The sequence below is a fragment of the Xenopus laevis genome, chromosome 9_10L (assembly GCF_017654675.1).
Source record: "Xenopus laevis strain J_2021 chromosome 9_10L, Xenopus_laevis_v10.1, whole genome shotgun sequence".
Taxonomy (NCBI): Eukaryota; Metazoa; Chordata; class Amphibia; order Anura; family Pipidae; genus Xenopus; species Xenopus laevis.
In genome coordinates this window covers 15,995,858-16,015,354 of record NC_054387.1, presented here as the reverse complement: position 1 = coordinate 16,015,354, position 19,497 = coordinate 15,995,858, and the positions used below count along the sequence as shown (strand labels likewise).

General features: G+C 40.4%; 1 protein-coding gene across 3 annotated transcripts in view; it reads left to right on the top strand.

Moving 5' to 3' along the window:
- Window positions 1–19,497, top strand: part of cdh26.L (cadherin 26 L homeolog) — a 72,369-nt gene that overhangs the window by 38,951 nt on the left and 13,921 nt on the right. For 2 of the 3 annotated variants that reach the window (XM_018234982.2, XM_018234983.2), the window contains exons 3-21: window positions 572–637; window positions 856–972; window positions 1,200–1,358; window positions 3,165–3,312; window positions 4,395–4,561; window positions 4,707–4,835; window positions 4,946–5,131; window positions 5,919–6,190; window positions 6,953–7,095; window positions 8,461–8,715; window positions 10,720–10,941; window positions 13,174–13,298; window positions 13,562–13,612; window positions 14,529–14,591; window positions 15,146–15,202; window positions 16,483–16,530; window positions 16,870–16,917; window positions 17,919–17,963; window positions 19,296–19,358. In XM_018234982.2, coding sequence (XP_018090471.1) covers window positions 572–637; window positions 856–972; window positions 1,200–1,358; window positions 3,165–3,312; window positions 4,395–4,561; window positions 4,707–4,835; window positions 4,946–5,131; window positions 5,919–6,190; window positions 6,953–7,095; window positions 8,461–8,715; window positions 10,720–10,941; window positions 13,174–13,298; window positions 13,562–13,612; window positions 14,529–14,591; window positions 15,146–15,202; window positions 16,483–16,530; window positions 16,870–16,917; window positions 17,919–17,963; window positions 19,296–19,358 — 2,364 coding nt within the window. The remainder of the gene's footprint in view (window positions 1–571; window positions 638–855; window positions 973–1,199; window positions 1,359–3,164; window positions 3,313–4,394; window positions 4,562–4,706; window positions 4,836–4,945; window positions 5,132–5,918; window positions 6,191–6,952; window positions 7,096–8,460; window positions 8,716–10,719; window positions 10,942–13,173; window positions 13,299–13,561; window positions 13,613–14,528; window positions 14,592–15,145; window positions 15,203–16,482; window positions 16,531–16,869; window positions 16,918–17,918; window positions 17,964–19,295; window positions 19,359–19,497) is intronic. The other variant, XM_018234984.2, reaches the window with a different exon arrangement.

The window sequence follows — 19,497 nt, the reverse complement described above, 5'->3', positions numbered from 1 at the left end:
TCCTAAAGTGCAGGCACAAGTCACATGACCAGGGGCAGCTGGGAAATTGACAAAATGTCTAGCCCCATGTCAGATTTCAAAATTGAATATAAAAAAATCAGTTTGCTCTTTTGAGAAATGGATTTCAGTGCAGAATTTTGCTGGAGCAGCACTATTAACTGATTCGTTTTGAAAAAATTTTTTTTCCCATGACAGTATCCCTTTAAATTGTTGGGTTTATTTGCAGCAGGGTTTCTTTAAGATGTATCTACTATTAAACCTGCCAGTCATATAGAGTATTCAGAAGCAAGTTAGAATGACATTTCTCAGCCCTTATGCAAAGGTTCACATTTCTCAGTAATTGGAAATGCCCAGAAGTAAAGAAAGAAGATGTAAATGTATACACTAAAAAATGTTTTCTGTGGAAATTCTATAGAATAAATGCACATTCATAATTTAAATGCGAGAGGTTGTTATATTTGTGTGGTGACACCTAGTGTTCTTCTTTGGTACTTTAATCTAATAGGTGTTTCCTTTTTTTGTCCAAGAGATTTTCCTCCAGACTGATATTTCTCTGTTTCCCTCACACCAGGTAACAAACACATTGGAGAAACAACACAAGCGAGATCACAGTGGGCAAAGGAGCAAAACAAAAAGGGTAAGTTTAGCTTCGAACAAGTGACTGGTCCAGTGGATGACCACAGTTTTAGCGTATGAGACAGCCTGTATTACTGTTTTATATGCAGCAAACCCTAATATTCTTAATAACACCTGTAGGGTGCCTTTATTTATTTCTGCCCTCCAGTCTCTCACTGGGGACATTATATATCAAGTATAAGCCTCAGCAGGCAGTCTTATACCTATCTTTTCTGGCAGAGCCTGGAAGGAACAGAGCACCTCAAACCCCTCCGACGTTCAAAGAGAAGATGGATCCTAAGTACCATTGTTTTGGAAGAGAACGAACCTGGGCCTTACCCAAAATTAGCTGGAGATGTAAGAAACGTTGTTTCTTTGCGTTTTATTGTATCTTAAAGGGATGGTTCTCCTTTCAGTTAACTTTAATGTGTTATAGAATGGCTAATTCTAAGCAACAAGTTTTTGAATTGTTTGCCTTCTTCTTCTGACTCTTTCTAGCTTTCCATTGGGGGTCACCGACCCTATCTGAAAAGCAAATGGTCTGAAAGACTACACATTTATTGTTATTGCTACTTTTTATTCAGCTCTTTAATGATCGGGCAGAAAACATCTCAATAAAGTACCTCATCAGTGGCCCTGGAGTGGACGAATTTCCGGAGGTTGGCTTGTTCTCAGTCAATGAGCTCAATGGGCAAGTGTTTGTTCACCGACCGATTGACCGGGAGAAGACGCCTCTGTTTGTGGTAAATAAATAAGAAGGTTTTTGAATATACAATTGAATATTCAATTTTAAATGAAACGACTCAGATGCAGTTAAACTGCAGACTTTCAGCTTTAATTTAGTGGGTTAAACAAAAAGATTGCATAAAAATGTGAGGAACTAAAGCCTTTTTTTAAAACAATCACTTCATTTCAGGGGCTCAAAAGTAATTGGACCAGGGGTGCAAAAGTAATTGGACAATTGACTCAACATTTATTTCATGGGCAGGTGTGGGCAATTCCTTTGTTATGTCTATCAACATGTCTATGTACCAGAGAACATGCGGTCAAAGGAGCTCTCCATGCAGGTGAAACAAGCCATCCTTAAGCTGCAAAAACAGAAAAAAACATCGGAGAAATTGCTACAATATTAGGAGTGGCAAAATCTAGTTTGGTACATCCTGAGAAAGAAAGAAAGCACTGGTGAACTCAGCAACGCAAAAAGACCTGGACATCCACAGAAGACAACAGTGGTGGATGATCGCAGAATCATTTCCATGGTGAAGAGAAACCGCTTCACAATAGCCAAACAAGTGAACAACACCCTCCAGGAGGGAGGTGTATCGCTATACAAGTCTACCATACAAGTAAATACAGAGGGTGCACTGCAAGTTACAAGCCACTCATAAGCATCAAGAATAGAAAGGCTAGATTGGACTTTGCTAAAAAACGTCTAAAAAAGCCAGCACAGTTCTGGAAAAACATTATTTGGACAGATGAAACCAAGATCAACCTCTACCAGAATGATCGCAAGAAGAAAGTATGCAGAAGGCGTGGAACAGCTCATGATCCAAAGCATAGCACATCATCTATAAAACATTTGGGAGGCAGTGTGATGGCTTGGGCGTGCATGGCTGCCAGTGGTACTGGGACACTAGTGTTTATCCATCATGTGGCACAGGACAGAAGCAGCCGAATGAATTCTGAGGTGTTCAGAGACGCTGTCTGCTCAAATCCAGCTAAATGCAGTCAAATTGATTGGGAGGTGTTTCATAATACATATGGACAATGACCCAAAACATACAGCCAAAGCAACCCAGGAGTTTATTAAAGCAAAGAAGTGGAATATTCTTGAATGGCCAAGTCAGCCACCTGATCTGAACCCAATTGAGCTGCATTTCACTTGTTGAAGAATAAACTTCGGACAGAAAGGCCCACAAACAAACAGCAACTGAAAGCAGTAAAGGCCTGGCAGAGCATTAAAAAGAGGAAACCCAGAATCTGGTGATGTCCATGAGTTCAAGACTTCAGGCTGTCATTGCCAGCAGTATTAGAAATAAACATTTTATTTTCAGTTTTTTAATTTGTCCAATTACTTTTGAGCCCCTGAAATGAATTGATTGTGCTAAAAAAAAGTCTTTAGTTCCTCTTTTATTCAATCTTTTTGTTCAACTCATTAAATTAAAGCTAAAAGTCTGCAGTTTAGCTTTCATTTAAAATTCATTGTGGTAATGTACAGAACCAAAATTAGAAAAAAAACAGTTCTAACCAAATATTTATGAACCTAACTGTGTGTGTGTGTATATATATATATATATATATATATATATATATATAGATATATAGATATATAGATATATAGATATATAGATAGATATAGATAGATATAGATAGATAGATAGATAGAGATAGAGATATATATATATATATATATATATATATATATATATATATACACTCATCCTATATTGACTATATGTAGTGAAGATAATTGTCTCGTGATAATTCCTGCCTTTCAACAGTCCATGCATATAAACCAATGCTATTTTCATTTCCAATTGGAATCCTAGGTGCGCTTTGATGCCATTGATAGGGAAACCGGATCGGTAGTAGATAAAGCTCTCATTTTTAACGTGGAAATTAAGGATAAAAATGACAATGTGCCAGAGTTTGTCAAAAAGGAATACAACATCTCCGTACGAGAATCCTTTAATTTAGGTTGGTGGATTATTCCTTAATTTGCTTTTCATATTCCTGTTTTTCCCTTGTTTTATGAATACCTCTTTAGTTACTGTAGTAAGAAAATACAGGTTTACTGGAATTACAAAAGCTGATCCATAGACTGTCCCAACTATACTTTTTTAAGCACTCACCCTAAAACTCATCCTAATTGGCCTTTGTTCTGGGCTCCTTAACAAGGTTACAAATATACAAAAACACTGGGTCACAAATAAGCACTCGCACAAATCTCACCCTAACTTGCCATTAGGCTGGACCCACTTAGCTCATAACAAGGTTATGGATAAATAGAAACATTGGGGTAACAGTTACCCCACCATAGTTTAAGGCGTACCCAGGGCACAAATAAGTACTTACCTCAAATGCCACCCTAACTAGCCTTTAGGTTAGGTCCTTTTAGTCCTAACAAGGTTACAGATAGATAGAAGGGTAACAGTCACCCTGCTATAGTTCCTGGGGTAGCCAGGGCAAAAATAAGAACCACTGCAAATCTCAACCTAACTGGCCTTCAGGCTGGGCCCCCTTAGCTCATAACAAGGTTACAGATATATAGAAACATTGGGGTAACAGTCACCCTGCTATAGTTCCAGGGTACCCAGGGTAAAAATAAGAACCACCGCACATCTCAACCAAACTGGCCTTCAGGCTGGGCCTCCTTAGCTCACAGCAAGGTTACTGATATATAGAACCATTGGTGGTAACAGTTATCCTGCTATATTTTCAGGGGTACCCAGGGCACAAATAAGCACTCACCCTAAATCTTACCCTAACTGACCTTCAGGCTGGGCCCTCTTAGCTCATAACAAGGTTACAGATTTTATAGAAACATTGGAGTAACCATCACCATGCTCTATCTCATCTAGCAGCTAAGCAGGCTTTAATTGGACATGGAGGTTGAACTTCAAAGACATTTGTTTTATTTTTCAGCCAAAGCTACTATACTACTATAATGGTTATCACCAGGCAATTCTATTTGCCAGAAACCGATGAAATAGGGACACTACATGGTTATAAACAGGTCCATTAATCTTCAATGTTTCTTCTTTTTCATTCCTGAGCAGAAAACCCACTTGTGCAAGTTTTGGCAGTTGACAAAGACAAGGAGGACACTGCAAATTCAGATGTGAGCTATACTGTGGTCTCCCATTCTCCTTCGCTTAAGGATCTATCATTCAATATTGACCCCAAAAACGGCCTGCTCCGAGGCAAAGGATGTCTAAGTTATGAGGTAAGGACGATCTAATTCTTTGCCCTTTTTTTTTTAGTGCTAAGCGTTCCTCTCATCCAGGATACCAATGACAAATGCACTTTGTGGCCTTGGCCCTGCAACACCAGTTTTTTTAACCTAACCTGACTCCTATGCTTCCCTGTAGAAAGCCAGTCTGATTAAGGTAACTGTGCGTGCGTATGATAATGGGATTGTAAAGTTATCATCCACCACTACAGTCAGCATTCATATAGAGGATGGAAACAACCACCTGCCTGAAATCATCATGTCAGATGTAAGTAACTTTTGGTGTCCATGCTGACCAATAATAATGACCAGATTACCCTATATAATGTGAATTAGGGAACTGTCGACCTGTCTCCAATCACATTTTTTCCATACCAGTACAAAGTCACAGTCAAAGAGGAAGAAGTAAAGAATGACGTACTGCGGATAAAAGTAAATGATATGGACACCCCACAAACCCCAGCATGGAGGGCAAAGTATAAAATCATAGCTGGTAATGAGAAGGGAAATTATATTCTGACCACAGACCCGGTGACGAATGAGGGGATCCTCAGTATCCAGAAGGTACAATATACGTCTTTTACTTAACAATATGTAGCAGGACTGTGGCTCAGTTGGGTAGCATGGTGGTTCAGTGATTAGCATTGGTTCCTGGGGTCCATAAGGGCAGCCTGCATCCAACTCGTGGAGCAACCAGAGTTCCAAAATGACCCTTAGATTCAGGGAAGCTTGGTGTTACACCCTGTCATACTGACCCGTGCCAGACCTGGCCAAACAACAATCCCCCTGGCCAAAACCGCTACCAGACCCCATAGTGCTAAACTTACGACCCGGGATCCATGACACCAGAATGACGTCACCGACTACTGATTGAGCAGAACGAGGAAGAAAACTTGCCCAAATCTCAGGGGAGGATGGGAGGGACCAGCCCCACACTGTAGGCGGCTACCCAGGCATGTTACCTGCAGACTGCCCACACACCAGGGAATTTTTGAATTTTCTGCCCCAAACCTGACCGCTTTGCAGGAATTCCATGGATACCCAACCTGGTGCAGGACTCTACCCTGTGGAACTGTGTAGGCAATTTAACACAGTGGGGCTCATTTATCAACCAGCAGTAATCCATAGCAACCAGCTGAAGACAGAACCATAGCAAAAAATGCAAACATCCTATTGGTTACTAAGGGTAAACATAATGCCTTTTATTACATATTGGGTAATTTTAAGAACAGAGATGGAACCCACAATGGAAAGGAGCTTCTGGGGCAATTTGTTGCTACACATTTGCCATTGCCTTAAAGCTTGGAATCATAGAAACTTCAGACATTTCATTATTTCCTTCCCTTTGCAGCCTCTAGATTTTGAAGGAACCCCATTCAAGAAAGTGGTCATCGCTGTTGAAAATGAAGAACTGTTGTTTACATGCCTGAATTCTAAAGTGAAGGTCAACTCATCCCCAGTGCTGAACAACGTCACCGTCAGTATTACAGTATTAGACAACAACGACGCCCCCATCTTCAGCCCCCTGAATCTAATTGTTAGGGAGAAGGAAGGTCTGAAGGCAGGTACTGTCCTGGGGAAACTCAATGCAACAGACCCAGATAGGGTGCCGAACAAGATCAGGTAGGTTCTGGTATTTTGCATAACGAAGGCTTTATTTCCTTGCTGCTCTGAGACACCATCTCTATATATATTATTATTATTAACATGTATTTATATAGCGCCAACATATTGCGTATATACCCTAACCAACATCCATACAGGAACATCTGCTTGTTCTGGGTTCTGCTACTATGTGTCAGGAGTCATATCAGCAGTGCGGAGAATAAAAAATTACTTTAAAACCATTGAAAGACGTATAATTAATGACTATTGGGAAGTTGCTTAGAATTACATTTTACTGGGGCAATTGTTTTCATCCCAAACACTTTTTTGTTGTTTTTTGAGCTAAACAGGGCAAATAGGGAACTGAAGCCACTCCATGTTTGGTTATTGTGATGTAGCAAGAATCCCTGTATTTAACTCCTATATACTGTGCATTGTCAATCTAATTATCCTTGCACGGGTCAAACATGGAGAAGCTTCAGTTACCTACTTACACAGTTTAGCTCAAGAAATAATGAAAAAAATAAATCTTTCCTGATTAAAGGGCACATGCCCTATTCATTGCATTCATGTTGCACAAGGGGGATAATTCCTCTTTAATGTTCTTCTCAGCTAAATCCTAATATCTCCCTGCCCAGTATCCATTTTCATCCCTGTGTTACTCATGAACATAAGGAACACATAGCTACTTTTTGGGACACCATTATAAATTTGGGGCAATGTTGTTTTACAGAGATGTTCATTGCAGCACCAGTTCACTACTGTTCATGTATTGTGCAGGTTCTACATTGCCAACGACCCGGCAGATTGGGTGACTGTGGATGAAAATACTGGAGTCATAACAACTAAGAAAGAACTGGATAGAGAATCCCCTTATGTAAATAAAACCTTATACGCCTGTGTGATTCACGCTATAGATGATGGTAAGTACCATGTTTTCTTCCTAGCAAGGGAACAAAACCACTAATTTCAGGTCACGAGGAACATGATCTAGGCACACAACAAGCTACACACATACTAAGGGAAACACTATGGCGCCTCCTACATACCTAAGTACAAGTATAAAAAGAAGGAATGTTCTGGGCACACAATAAACTATATCACGCATACTGTACTGTCTAAAGCAGTGATCCCCAACCAGTAGCTCGTGAGCAACATGTTGCTCTCCAACCCCTTGGATGTTGCTCTCAGTGTCCTCAAAGCAGGTGCTGATTTTTGAATTCATGGCTTGGAAGCAATTTTTAATTGCATAAAAACTAATTATGGTGCCAAGCAGAGCCTTCTATAGGCTGCCATTCCACATAGGGGCTACCAAATAGCCAATCACAGCACTTATTTGGCATCCCAAGGGACTTTTTCATGCTTGCGTTGCTCCTCAACTCTTTTTACATTTGAATGTGGCTCACGGGTAAAAAAAGGTTGGGGACCCCTGGTCTAAAGGAAACAATTTGGCACCTCCTTCTCATGTATAAATACAAATATACAGGGAAGGGATGTTCTGGGCACACAATAAGCTATACCCTCATACTGTACTGTCTAAGGGAAACAATATGGCACCTACTTCCCATATGTATAAATACAAATATACAGAGAAGGAATGTTCTGTGCACACAATCAGCTATACCCTCATACTGTATAGTGATGGGCGAATTTATTCGCCAGGCGCAAATTCGCGGCGAATTTGCGCGTTTCGCCGCCAGCGAATAAATTCGCGAAACGCCCGCGAAAATTCGCGGCAAAAATTCGCCGGTGTCAAAAAAATTTTTTCCCGAAAAAACGGACGCCGGCGCCAAAAACGGACGCCGGCGTCAAAAACGGGCGCCGTTTCGCGAATTTTTTGCCGTTTCGCGAATTTTGCTCGAAATTCGCGAATTTTTCGGCGAAGCGAAACGGCGCAAATTCGTCCATCACTAATACTGTACTGTCTAAGGGAAACAATATGGCACCACCTTCTTATATGTATAAATACAAATATACAGAGAATTAATGTTTTGGGTACACAATAAGCTATACCCTCATACTGTACTGTCTAAGTAAAACAATATGGCACCTCCTGCCCATATGTATAAATACAAATATACAGAGAAGGAATGTTCTGGGCACACAATAAGCTATACCCTCATACTGTACTGTCTACGGGAAACAATGTCATCTCCCACCTTTATGTATAAATACATATGCAGTGAATGAATGTCTGCTTGCCTAAACTTTATAACCATAATACAAGGCATTAACATGGCAGATGATGTGTAGTTGCTGCATCTTCAGGCCTCCATTTTTTCCTGCAGGAGACCCATCACAGACAGGCAGCACCACCATCTCACTCTTTGTGTCAGACATCAATGACAACACACCATATCTGCTGTCCCCATACATGGAAGCTTGTGAGCAACTCCAGACCCCTTCAGTTCCAGGCCCCAGGTCCCTCTCCATCCGTGCCTCCGATAAGGACTTGGATCCATACTCCGGGCCTTTTCAGTTTGAACTGGCAGACAATTCACCATATACAAAAGATAACTGGAAAATTGGAAAAACGAATCCTGGTAAGTTTTATGGTTTTTTTGAGAAAGGTCTGTGCAGTCACATGGGTTATAGTGACTGATCAAAAGGGGCTTTCACTGTCTAACTCACTACTGAAACAGCGTAGGCAATTATTCATGCCTCTCTACTAAGGCTTTTCTCCATTTTTTCTTAAAGGGATACTGCCACAGGAAATTTTTTTTTTTTTATATGTTTTTATATGTCTAGCAGGGGGCTAGACATATTGTCCGTTTCCCAGGAGCCCTCAGATCATGTGACTTGTTCTCTGATAAACTTCAGTCAGTCTTTACTGCTACACTGCAAGTTGGAGTGATATCACCCCCTCCCTTTTCTCCCCAGCAGCCCATCAGCAGCCTATCAACAGAACAATGGGCAGCAAACCAGATAGCAGCTATCTGGCACCTCTACTTAAGGATTTGTTTGCATTGATAATCCGCACCTAATAGCAGACATGTGACTAGCACCTAAGCAGGAAAACCCCTGCTTTTTTCCTACTTGGGTGCTATTCTCATGTCTTTTAGCACTGCAAACAGGACCCATGCTGTGGTATAATACAATGGGAAGGGGAGAAACAATAGCTGCTTCAAAGTAGTTCCATCCTGGCTGGCTCCTTCTCAAAGCTCCGGATCATGCAGAATGCAGCCTCCACACCAATATCACAACTAAAAAAAATACATTTGTTGGTTCAAGAATAAAATATTAAATAGTAGAATGAATTATTTGCAATGTAAACAGTGTAATTTAGAAAAAAAAATAAACCTAAAAAATCATGACAATCCCTTTAAAGGACAAGTTAACCCAGACATTTTTGTCTTCTCTAATAAAAGAAAACATAATTCTAAGCTTCTTTCCAATATACATTTATTAAAAAATGTCAATTCTTTAAAAGTTATTTGTAAATGTAATTGCTATTGAAAGCTGCATTTGCTTAACTCTGTTTGTTTTTAAGCAAAAAGTCTTAATTCTCTGGCAAAGGCAGGTCTGTTAATCAGCTGCCTTGTCTTAAATTGTATCAACAGTCTGAGCCATCAGTGCAGAGAATAGAAAGGGACACTTATTTAAACAGCAATGCATATATAAATAACTTAAATACTATAGAAAATTTGCAATGAATGTATATTGGAAAGTTACTTAGAATTGTGTTTTCTTTTATTAGGCAAACAAATATATATATATTTATATATATATTTATATATATATATATATATATATATATATATATATATATATATATATATATATATATATATATATATATATATATATAGTCATATGATTCACCAGCACTCACCCTCAATTGATCAAATCCCGGGTGCTCCTCAGAGGGAAACAAATAGATACAGTTAGGAGCACTCACAGGTGTAGTGATAAAGAAGTGTCTTTTATTGGAGTGTTACAAACTACCCCACATCAACGCGTTTCGGTTCTCCTGACGACGGTTCAGAGAGAACCGAAACGCGTTGATGTGGGGTAGTTTGTAACACTCCAATAAAAGACACTTCTTTATCACTACACCTGTGAGTGCTCCTAACTGTATCTATATATATATATATATATATATATATATATATATATATATATATATATATATATATAATTTTTTTTTTTTTTTGGGGTTGACATGTCCTTTAATTCTTCAGTAAGTTTGGAACTTTAAAAACTACTATGATAGGTCATTTGACAAATCCTAGAATCCAGGCATTTGTAGAAAGGTCAGATTGAAGTATTATTAGAAGGGAAAAGATCAATAAAAATATACAAATAAATGTCTGCCCAAATCTACATAAAGGTTACTGGGGCCACTATTACTTTGCACCTGGTGGCAGTCAAAAAATGATTATTATTAACATTATTTGTAGTTTAGGCATAGTATCCGAGTGTTCTACTTTCTACTCCCTATATTTTAAATTCCTGGAGCATATCAGCAGTCTGGCCTTGCTTTATGGCAGGGATTTTGATATACACTCTGTATCATAACACATAAAATCTGTGTCCTTCCATTCCAGATGATTCTGTTGACCTTTTAATGCTGAGGAAACTCCCAAAGGGTAACTACTCTGTGCCGTTGAATATATACGACCGGCAGGGTACTTTGGAGAAACAAACCCTCAATATCCGCATCTGCAACTGTCCTGATGGGCAGAAGTGTGAGAAACTACAGCCTGCAGAACATAACATGAGCGGGGGGGCAATCGCAATTATATTTGTGGCTTTGCTGCTCTTCCTAAGTAAGTACAAAATTTTAGGATATAGTGTTAGTGCTGCTTCAGTCCTTATACAATGTAACTGTGCGTTAAAGGGGTGGTTCACCTTTCAGTTAACTTTTAGCATGTTATAGAATAGCCAATTCTAAGCAACTTTTCAATTGGACTTCATAATTTATTTTTTTATAGTTTTTTTTAATTCTTCGCCTTTTGCCTTTGCCTTTCAAATGGGGGTCACTGACCCCATCTAAAAACAAATGCTCTATAAAGCTCCAAATTTATTGTTATTGCTACTTTTATTACTCATGTTTCTTTTCAGGTCATCCCCAGTTTTTTTTTCAAATCTGTGCATGGTTGCTAGGGCAATTTGGACCAAAGCGACCCAGACTGCAGAAATAGCAATCCGGAGACCTGCTGAATAAAAAGCTAAATAACTCAAAAAAAAAGGAAAACCAATTGCAAATTGTCTCAGAATATTACCATCTATATCATACTAGTTTAAAGGTGAACAACCCTTTTAAAGAGATGCAAGTTGATTCAAAACACACAAAACTAAGAAAATAGTTGCCAGTGCTCGGTCTGCCCAGTTGCTGGAAGAACCCGTATGCCAGCGTTTGGTCTAATCCACTTTGTATCATTGCGCAGCTGCTAGAAGCACCCATGTCTCACTGCTTGGTCTAACCCAACTTTTAGCATTGCCCAGCTGCTATAAGCCCCAATATATTGGCACTTGGTCTATCCCACTGTCAGTGGTGTAACTAGCATTCATCGGGCCCCCTACAGAAAAATATTCAGAGGGGCCTGGCATGCCCAGTAACCCTTCAGCCACCCCGCTCCCCCTCTTCTCGCTCATGCATGTGCTTGCTGTGCGGAGGCTGGGGGGGATTTATGCACAGCAGACCCGTAGAAGTCTGTTGCCTCCATAATTATGCTACTGCCCAGCTGGTAGAATCACCCATATATCAGCACTTGGTCTAACCCACTCTGTATCATTGCCCAGCTGCTAGAAGCACCCATATATCAACACTCGGTCTAACCCACTCTGTATCATTTCCCAGCTCCTAGAAGCACCTATATATCAGTGCTGGGTCTAACCCACTCTGTATCATTGCCCAGCTGCTAGAAACACCCATATATCAGCACTCAGTCTAACCCACTCTGTATCATTGCCCAGCTGCTAGAAACACCCACATATCAGCACTCGGTTTAACCCACTCTGTAGCATAGCCCAGCTGCTGGAAGCACCCATATATCAGCACTTGTTCTAACCCACTCTGTAGCATTGTCCAGCTGCTGGAAGCATCCATATATCAGCGCTGGGTCTTACCCACTCTGTAGCATTGCCCAGCTGCTAGAAGCACCCATATATCAGCGCTGGGTCTTACCTACTCTGTAGCATTGCCCAGCTGCTAGAAGCACCCATATATCAGCGCTTCGTCTAACCCACTCTGTAGCATTGTCCAGCTGCTAGAAGCACCCATATATCAACGCTTCGTCTAACCCACTCTGTAGCATTGCCTAGCTGCTAGAACAGTGATCCCCAACCAGTAGCTCGTGAGCAACCTGTTGCTCACCAACCCCTTGGATTTCGCTTCCAGTGGCCTCAAAGCAGGTGCTTATTTTTGACTTCCTGGCTTGGAGGCAAGTTTTGGTTGCAAGAAATAAGGTGTATTGCCAAACAGATGCTCAATGTAGGTTGACAATCCACATACGGGCTACTAAATGGCCAATCACTGCCCTTATTTGGCACCCCAGGAACATTTTTCATGCTAGTGTTGCTCCCCAACTCCTTTTCCTTCTGAATGTTGCCTTCCATGTTCTAGAAGCTCCCATAATGGTTGAAATTATAATTGTTATTTTTGCGATCATTCTGTGCTGTGGTAATTATTCTCCTTTGGTGTGTGCAGAAAATGGGGTGCTGGAAGGGGGCTGGGTAGGAGTTGCGGTGTGTGCTGGGCTCCTCGGAAGATTTTTTTGTGGGTGGGGGCATCACAGAGTACTAACGCCACTTACTGTTATATGGGTGCTTCTAGCAGATGGTCAACTCCAGAAAGTAGGATGGACTGAGTGCCGGCATATGGGTGCTTCTATCAGAAGGTCAACTTCAGAATGTTACAGTAGTTTGACTGAGTGGCATATGGATGCTTGTAGCAGATGGTCAACAGATTTTTTTGTAACAATTATTTATAAAGGCTGGAACGATTGAAGTCAATCAGTCAGCAGATAATAATATAACTTTTGTTTTTGTCACTATAGTTGCTTTCTGCTTCTTGTTTTCTACTTTCTGTGGGTCCATAAGAAACAAAGGCCTGGTGCTGAATGAAGAAGGCAATCAGACGCTCATCCAATACAACGAAGAAGGCGGAGGCTCAATAACGAAGGTAAAGTATAGCAAACAAGCAAGACCCTCATAGCAGAGATATCAACTACGTCCATATCGTTAGGGGGATAACAATCATTCCTGGAATGGGAATAAAATCTCAGAATACCCAGAATGGATTATCTTCTCAATGACATAGGGTTGCTTGATTTCATTGGCTGAAATTTGTAACTTTTTATATAGTACCTACCTCGCTGGTTTGTGACCATTATAAATCTGCCATTTCCATGTATTTCTGGTTCCATCTCTACTCTGTATCTCTAGGCAGCCCCTGTCGTCCTCACTAGCAATGGGAACCTGGATTTTGGCTCCAAGGTAACACGGTGCTTTTATTTTCTTAACTTTTATACACATTAATGATCAAAATGAAGTCAGTTACAAACAAGGTGCAAAGTGCTAAGTTAAACCCGACAGGCAGGGGGTTAAATGCAGGGCTACACGGCAGGGAAGACTATCATTAGAATACAGTTTCACATGGTATATTGATATATTTGCAATTGCAGCTCAAAATATTTGGTTCTACGATTCCTCAGAGCAATGCTGATATATTTATTTGTAACAATAGGATTCCTAGGAATACAGTGACGGACTAAGCAGCAATGATATATTTAGCACTCAACTGTTATCACCCACCAGAGGCCTTTTATCAATACAGATTAAAACATCTTCTGTGTTATAGCCAAGGCCGGATTTACGTAGCAGGCACCCCTAGGCCCACTGTCGTTCGTCGCCTCATCCCCTCCCTTTTATTCAATCAAATTTTCATCATCCGGATCAGACCAATGGGGATTGGCGTACAGTATCTCCTGCTTTTCCCCAGTGTTTCTGACTAATTTGGGTGTGGTTGGACAGCATGCAGCCCCCTAAAATCCTGCCACCCTAGGCTCGGGCCTTTTGGCGTCTGCACAAATCCGGGCCTGGTTATAGCTGTATCCTTATGAGCCAAGGGAATAACAGGGTGAGATTTGGGGTGAGTACTTATTTGTGCCCTGGGTACCCCTGAAACTATAACAGGGTGACTGTTACCCCAATGTTTCTATATATATGTAACCTTATTATGAGCTAAGGGAGCCCGGCCTGAAGGCCAGTTAGGGTGAGATTTAGGGTGAGTGCTTATTTGTGTCCTGTGTACCCCTGGAACTATAACAGGGTGACTGTTTCTATATCAATCTAACATTACTGCAGAATTGTTTTTGTAAAATGCTATATCTTTTGTTTTATTTTCAATAAGGATTTGGCTGGACGCACCCCATCAGGAGCAGCACTTAGGGCACAGTATGATTCCTGGCAAATAGTGAGTTTAAATATGCTTAATAACAAAATACAAAAATCACCTGTATCAGAGTATAGTTCATCTTTTGTTTTGTGTTGTCATGTGGCTCCCCTTACTGGTCAGTTAATATAATTCACTTATAGCGATACTTTTACTATATAGTAATAAACTGTAATTATAAGCGATTTTACAACTGCCACAGACACATGTGCAGGAGTTCTTTGCAAAAAGTGTCACCTTTAGTGCTTAATCAGTGCTGGACTCAGCAGAAGCAGTGTTCCATGGCGGCTGCTCCTCTGTCTAGAACCCATCACACACAGCACTCACAGACCCAAACATTTAAAAAAATAGGTCAGTGGAGCAAGAAAACAGCAAAGGACTAGGCTGCAATTGTATATTTAGCCCTCAACAGCTAACTGTGGCCCTTTATCAGTGGTCATGCAGATCAGTACATCATTATGCAGTGTCACCCACCTTCTACCCAAGCCCCCAGTAGCTGCTAATCCTGCACACAATATGTATAATTTCCCCTAATCATTCTGATCATAACTGAAATCTCTTTTGTGCTTTACCAGGATGGAGCTGCTGTTTCTGCAGCAAAGCACCACGTGCAAAACCCAAATTGGAATCGGGTGAGTAACCCTTTTTATGCATTCGTTAGGTTGCTTTTAAAAAAAAAAACAACCCTTTTTATGCATTCGTTATGAAATCACAGTGTCCATTTACTTTGATCCTGTATCCAGTAATTCATTGTTCTTGTTTCTGGGGGCTTTTTATTGCTTTTAAAGATATCCACTTGATAAATGATTTTAATCATCATTTTAATAGTCATTAAAGTAAATAAAGTCATCTCTGGATTATGTGTGTGTGTGGGCTTTTATTATGATGATGTCTAGGGCAAAATTGACTTTGCCGGATCCCATAATATATTTTTATACACAAACATAGAGAGAGAGAGAGATTGCAAAGCATTTCAGTTGTTACTTAAATGTTGTGAAAGTCCCAAATTCAGAGAAAGTAGAAATGAAGGGCTCCAGGTTACTGAATAAGGCACAACTAGTAGAAGTAAATCTGAAGAAACTGGACTTGCTGATTAATCATTCAATGAATCAGCACGTCCAGTCCTGGTATCCCAGTGGGCCAGTCCAACACTGACTAGATATACTAAGACCGAATGAATGGAAACCTTCATAGACACCAGCTCTACTGTGTTTAGCGTTTCTAAATTCACTCTTGCAATCTTACCCTAACGTCTCAATGTGGCCCTAATATCTCTATCTTATCCTTAAGTCTCCATCTTATTCTGCTGTCTCCATCTTGCTCTACTGTCTCCATCTTTACATAATGTCTCCATCTTTGTTCTACTGTCTCTATCTTGTCCTATTGTCTCCATATTTTTCTACTGGCTCCATCTTTCCATAATGTCTCCATCTTTGTGCTACTGTCTACATCTTGCTCTACTGTCTCCATCTTTGTTCTACTGTCACCATATTGTCCTACTGTCTCCATCTTTCCATATTATCTCCATCTTTGTTCTACTGTCTCCATCTTGCCCTACTGTCTCAATCTTGTTCTATTGTCTCCATCTTGCCCTAATGTCTCAATCTTGTTCTACTGTCTCCATCTTTCAATTTAGCCCTACTTATACCATCTGGTTCTACTTTCCCAACTTTCTTTACTATAGCCACCATGTCCTACCGTCAACATTTTGACCTGCTGTTCCTGCTATCTCCCAAATCTATTTGCAGGCCATAAAGGCAGTTTTGTCCCATTGCGGGACAGAGTTTCTTAATGTGATTGTGAAGCAGCTGATAATTAAGTTATGCGCATCATGAAGCATATGTAGATAGGATATATAATATGATGCTGCTCTTACTCAGTGTAATGTATCATGTTCTTATCTTAATCCTAGGACGCACTCTCCAGCATTCGTAGCAATCAGAACAACATGTGGAAAGGGGTAAGATCATTTCTCTATGTTGACCATGAACATTTTCATTCATCCAGGTCATGGTATATCTAGTATAAGTACTCAGCAAGTCCAGTTGTTTTAGAATTACTTATACTAGACATTTCTCTATGTTGTATTGATGATGAAAGGTGATTATTCCTCTGGCAGGGCTGTCTATAGTAATGGCAGGGATACAATGGGCTCAAGTCAATTATTTACATAAGCTAGGACCAATCAAGTTAGAGCTTTGAATGTGGACAACAACTAGTGAAGCATATGTAGATAGGATATATAATATGATGCTGCTCTTACTCAGTTTAATGTATCATGTTCTTATCTTGATCCTAGGACGCACTCTCCAGCATTCGTAGCAATCAGAACAACATGTGGAAAGGGGTAAGATCATTTCTCTATGTTGACCATGAACATTTTCATTCATCCAGGTCATGGTATATCAAGTATAAGTACTCAGCAAGTCCAGTTGTTTTAGAATTACTTATACTAGATATTTCTCTATGTTGTATTGATGATGAAAGGTGATTATTCCTCTGGCAGGGCTGTCTATAGTAATGGCAGGGATACAATGGGCTCAAGTCAATTATTTACATAAGCTAGGACCAATCAAGTTAGAGCTTTGAATTTGGACAACAACTAGTGGGCCAAACGTTGGATACACCATTAGAAACTATTATAATGCCCCTTTGCACCCTACTGTCTCCATCTTGCCCTACTGTCTCCATATTGCCCTACTTTTATCATTCTGTCCTACTATACCTTCCACCCCAAACTCTTCCTACCTACAACTAGTACTCTATTGGACTCCTCTATATGTGCAGTCCACTGAAAATTGCCAGGTATTAAGAGGTGGAGAAACAAACTGGATCCTCCCCCCAACAGAGAGCTCTCATTCTAGCCAACTTATTATCCCTTCTTAATAACTGGCAATTGTATGTTTTTTTGCCCCTCACAGAATGTTCTTCCAGTAATCCATACATTATAATTGAGAGGCGTAAAGTCAAGATATATTTTCATGTAAAGCAAAGGTCCCCAACCTTTTTTTTTTTTTTTTTTTTTACCCGTGAGCCACGTTCAAATATAAAGAGAACATTAAAAAGTTCCTGGGAGTACCAACAAAAAGTCGTGATTGGCTATTTTGTAGCCCATATGTGGACTGGCAGTTTAAAGAAGGCTCTGTTTTTGACTACACTTATTTATTCAACAAAAACTTTCCTCCAAGCCAGGAATTCAAAAATAAGCACTTGCTTTGAGGCCACTGTGAGCAACATCTATGGGGTGGGTGAGCAACATGTTGCTAGGGAGCCACTGGTTGGGGACCACTGATGTAAAGGATTCTCCTTAGACATGGGAAAATAACGGAAACCTATATCTTTTGGCAGAGCTTGGGTGCCCAATCACAGACAGAGAATAGCAGTATGAAGACTGTAAGTATAAAACCACAAGTGAGTGTGAAGTTGCCTTTTTACTTCGCTTCTGGGATATTTAAAATGTAGTCATTTACAAACAAGGTGCAAAGTGCTAAGTTAAACCTGGCGGGCTAGGGGTTAAATGCAGGGTTACATGGCAGGGAGGACTATCATTAGAATATAGTTTCACATGGTATATTGATATATTTGCAATTGCAGCTCAAAATATTTGGTTCTACGATTCCTCAGAGCAATGCTGATATATTTATTTGTAACAATAGGATTCCTAGGAATACAGTGACGGACTAAGCAGCAATGATATATTTAGCACTCAGTTGTTACCACCCACCTGGGGCCTTTTATCAATACAGATTAAAACATCTTCTGTGTTATAGCCAAGGCTGGATTTACGTAGCAGGTGCCCCTAGGCCCACTGTCGTTCGTCGCCCCATCCCCTCCCTTTTATTCAATCAAATTTTCATCATCAGGATCAGACCAATGGGGATTGGCGCACAATATCTCCTGCTTTTCCCCAGTGTTTCTGACTAATGTGGGTTTGGTTGGACAGCTTTCAGCCCCCTAAAATCCTGCCACCCTATGCTCGGGCTTTGTGGCGTTTCTACAAATCAGGGCCTGGTTATAGCTGTATCCTTATGAGCCAAGGGAATAACAGGGTGAGATTTGGGGTGAGTGCTTATTTGTGCCGCGGGTAACCCTGGAACTAATGCAGGGTGACTGTTACCCCAATGTTTCTATATATATATATGTAACTTTGTTATGAGCTAAGGGGGCCCAGCCTGAAGGCCAGTTAGGGGGAGATTTAGGGTAAGTGTTTATTTGTGCCCTGGGTACCCCTGGAACTACTGTATATTAGGGTGACTGTTACCCTAATGTTTCTATATATCTGTAACCTTGTTATGAGCTAAAGGGGTCCAGCCTGAAGGCCAATTAGGGTGAAATTTGGGGTGAGTGTTTATTTGTGTCCTGGGTTCCCCATAAACTATAGCAGGGTGACTGTTACCCCAATATTTCTATATATTTGTAATCTTGTTATGAGGTCAGGGAGCCCAGCCTGAAGGCCAGTTAGAATGAGATTTAGGGTCTGCCTGGGGTCCCCTAGGACTAAAACATGGTGACTGTCACCCCAATGTTTCTATATATCTGTAACCTTGTTAAGATCTAAGGGGACCCAGCCTGAAGGCCATTTAGGGTGAGATTTAGGGTGAGTGCTTATTTGTGCCTTGTGTACTCCTGGAACTGTAGCAGGGTGACTGTTACTATATCAATCTAACGTTACTGCAGAATTGTTTTTGAAAAACGCTATATTTTTTTTGTTTTATTTTCAATAAGGATTTGGCTGGACGCACCCCATCAGGAGCAGCACTTAGGGCACAGTATGATTCCTGGCAAATAGTGAGTTTAAATATGCTTCATAACAAAATACAAAAATCACCTGTATCATAGTATAGTTCATCTTTTGTTTTGTGTTGTCATGTGGCTCCCCTTACTGGTCAGTTAATATAATTCACTTATAGCGATACTATTACTATAT